A 2,983-nucleotide genomic window follows, 5' to 3' on the forward strand; every position below is an offset into this window, starting at 1 on the left:
AGATAGATAGATAGATAGATAGATAGGCTCTATATAATTAATAGATAGATAGATAGATAGATAGATAGATAGATAGATAGATAGATAGATAGATAGATAGATAGATAGATAGATAGATAGATAGATAGATAGATAGATAGGCTCTATATAATTAATAGATAGATAGATAGATAGATAGATAGATAGATAGATAGATAGATAGATAGATAGATAGATAGATAGATAGATAGATAGATAGATAGATAGATAGATAGGCTCTATATAATTAATAGATAGATAGATAGATAGATAGATAGATAGATAGATAGATAGATAGATAGATAGATAGATAGATAGATAGATAGATAGATAGATAGATAGATAGATAGATAGATCAAACCATTTGGAAACACACAAGTTATGCAACGGAAGAGATTTGTTTTAAGAGTTGTGTTGCTGTACAATGGCAATTGCCGAATTTAATTTGAGAAGTTGTCTAAATTTTATTAAAGCACCCTTCACATTCAAGTAAAACAACTATGTCAGCAGTTGTGTTTTTTTTTACTGTATTCATAAAATGAATTTGCATCTTTAGCAGAAAGCAACATTGTGGTTTGACATGAGGAAGCAAAGCTAACCATGTATTACAGTCACGCAACCAGATTTTGAACTTTACCAGTTTATCTGCAGAAGTCCCTCAGCATCGGAGACACCAAACCATTCCTTCTGCAGTCCTGCTGTGCTAAATAACTCTTAGGAGAGTCAAAAACAAGATGCCCTTCTAAGGTGAAAGGCGCTGTATATGGAGGAATAGACTGCATAAAAGCAGAAACGGCACAGAGAGTTTCAAATAAACGTTACCATAATGATGTCCTGTTTAGTTGTACTTTGAAACTTCACAGCCTTGACCAAGTGCTATGTAAACACCATAAGTCCCCACCTCGTCTCTCTCACTCAGCGCAGTCGAATGTTCGCTTATTTGTGGAGGACGAGGGCCACTTTGAATAAGAAAAGAGGGCGGGGTGTCGTCTCGGCTCCATTCACACCCCGATCCCTCCTCAGTGTCCGCACACGTCCAAAGTCTTCATCTCGTTCGAGTCCGACTTATCCAGCAGTCCCTCGGGCCCTTTGCGTTCCTTCAAGAGCGCCACAGATCGCCGCGCCCGCTGGCTAAACTCGCTGACTCGAGTCTGGAAGTCGTCGTTGGTTATCAGATAGACCAGGGGGTTGAAGGCGCTGTTTATTGACGCCAGTCCCCGGCTCACTTGGTAAGAGATGTAGATCCTCCCGAATGCCGGCTTGCATTGTCCTTGTAACTGCAGTATCCTGGTTCTTAAGTTCCAGTTCCTCAGGACGTGGTAGGGAATGAAACAAACCACAAACAGGACGACAAGGATCACGACAAGTCTCAGGCATTTCTGCTTCAGCGGCGGCTCCACGTTTTTATTTCTAGAGAGCACAATGGCGATGTGTCCGTAGCACCCCAAAATAATGACCAGCGGTACGCAGAAGCCCAGGGTGGTCCAGACAAGGCTGTAGTACAGATATGCGGAGATATAATCGTTAGTGGTGGTGTCATAGCAGCTGCCATTGCTTAAACCCGGTAATGTTTTATCAAAATACAAATCGGGAGAAATTACAGCTATGACCAAAATCCAAACCAGTGCGCAAATACAGAGCGTGTGGTAGCTCCGGATACGTCCCATTACCTCCATGGGGTGGACAATCCCCAAATAACGGTACACGCTGATGCAGGTGAGAAAGCCGATGCTCCCGTACAAGTTCAAATTAAAGCAGAAGCGCGTCATTTTACAGAAGCTCGGTCCGAAGGGCCAGTGTCGGTGCGTGGCATAGTAGTGCACCAGGAAAGGCAGGGTGAAGACGTACAGCAAGTCCGCCACCCCCAGATTGAGGACAAACATGTTGATGCTACCCAGTCTCTTCCAATTACGGAACAGACTGCTCAGTCCCAGACAGTTTCCAATTAATCCGACGCAAAAGACGATCACATAAACAGTTGGCAAGAAAGTGCTGGTGAAGGATTTGCTCACATTGCACAGCTGCCGGCTGATGTTCACCGCGGGCTCCTGCAAAGTGGTAAAGTTGGCATCTCGAAGCGACGCGGCTGCGGTGAATGACAGATGCATGTTATCAGTGGGCATTGGATTGGTAAAGCGGAGAAAAGCAGCTCACTGCAGGTCCTTGATAAAGGGCACACGTGCTCCTGTCGTCCCAGCTTCTTGCCCAGAAATGCACCATGACCATCGATGCGCTGCGCACGTGTGCATGAAGAATGTTCGAGTGAAGAGCAAAGGCAGTGAGCTCACAAGAGCGCGACCATCACCAGGCTGGAAAAGGCAGGCACCTGTGAGAAGTTCGGCCTCCAGATATCCAGTGGGGAACTGAAGTTGGGGTCTCCCGAGGCTTCTCGTGCTAGACGAACACCGACGTCACACTTTGCATTTCTCAGAAAAGTTGCCTGCTTCACGCTGCGGTCCTCGCTTCCTTCTGAGTCCCCACCTTCCACTAGAGAGGCTTTTGTTCACGCCTTGCCCTGCAAAACCCCACCCGACTCCCGCCCTCTTTAGATATTACACAGAGATCATGGCAGTTGGAGACTTTAGCTGTCCACATCTACTGGCACTCTAGGCACACACGTTTCACTTTCGGTATTACCTACGAATACAGTCAGAGTAAAGCAGACACGTAAAATGAAAAGCACCCCGTCACGTCAGCAGGCAGCCGGTAAATTCCAACGTATGACAACTGAAGCAAATTAACTTGGAAATACTAAGAAAAAAAATTCTGTCACTAAAGAGGAGACACTGTCATGCCCATCTCGACATCTAACTGTCTGGAGGTTGCACGTTCTCCCCGTGTCACATTCACGTTTTTCAGTTCTACGGTCGCCCGTCCAGGGTTATTTTGTGTCTTACACGTGACATTCCCGAGATGGGATGGATATTATGGGGGTCCGAGAATGAATGGAAGCTGGTGCTGCGGT

At 45.6% G+C, this 2,983-nt stretch overlaps 1 protein-coding gene across 1 annotated transcript; it reads right to left on the reverse strand.

Moving 5' to 3' along the window:
* Positions 1 to 502: 502 nt before the first annotated feature.
* LOC114642896 (P2Y purinoceptor 1-like) lies at positions 503 to 2,447 on the reverse strand. Its single transcript, XM_028791644.2, has one exon. The coding sequence runs from the start codon at positions 2,139 to 2,141 to the stop codon at positions 1,038 to 1,040; it is 1,104 nt and encodes a 367-aa protein (XP_028647477.1). The 5' UTR covers positions 2,142 to 2,447; the 3' UTR covers positions 503 to 1,037.
* Between the last annotated feature and the right edge of the window lie 536 nt (positions 2,448 to 2,983).

Source organism: Erpetoichthys calabaricus, chromosome 10 (assembly GCF_900747795.2).
Source record: "Erpetoichthys calabaricus chromosome 10, fErpCal1.3, whole genome shotgun sequence".
NCBI classification, from domain to species: Eukaryota; Metazoa; Chordata; class Cladistia; order Polypteriformes; family Polypteridae; genus Erpetoichthys; species Erpetoichthys calabaricus.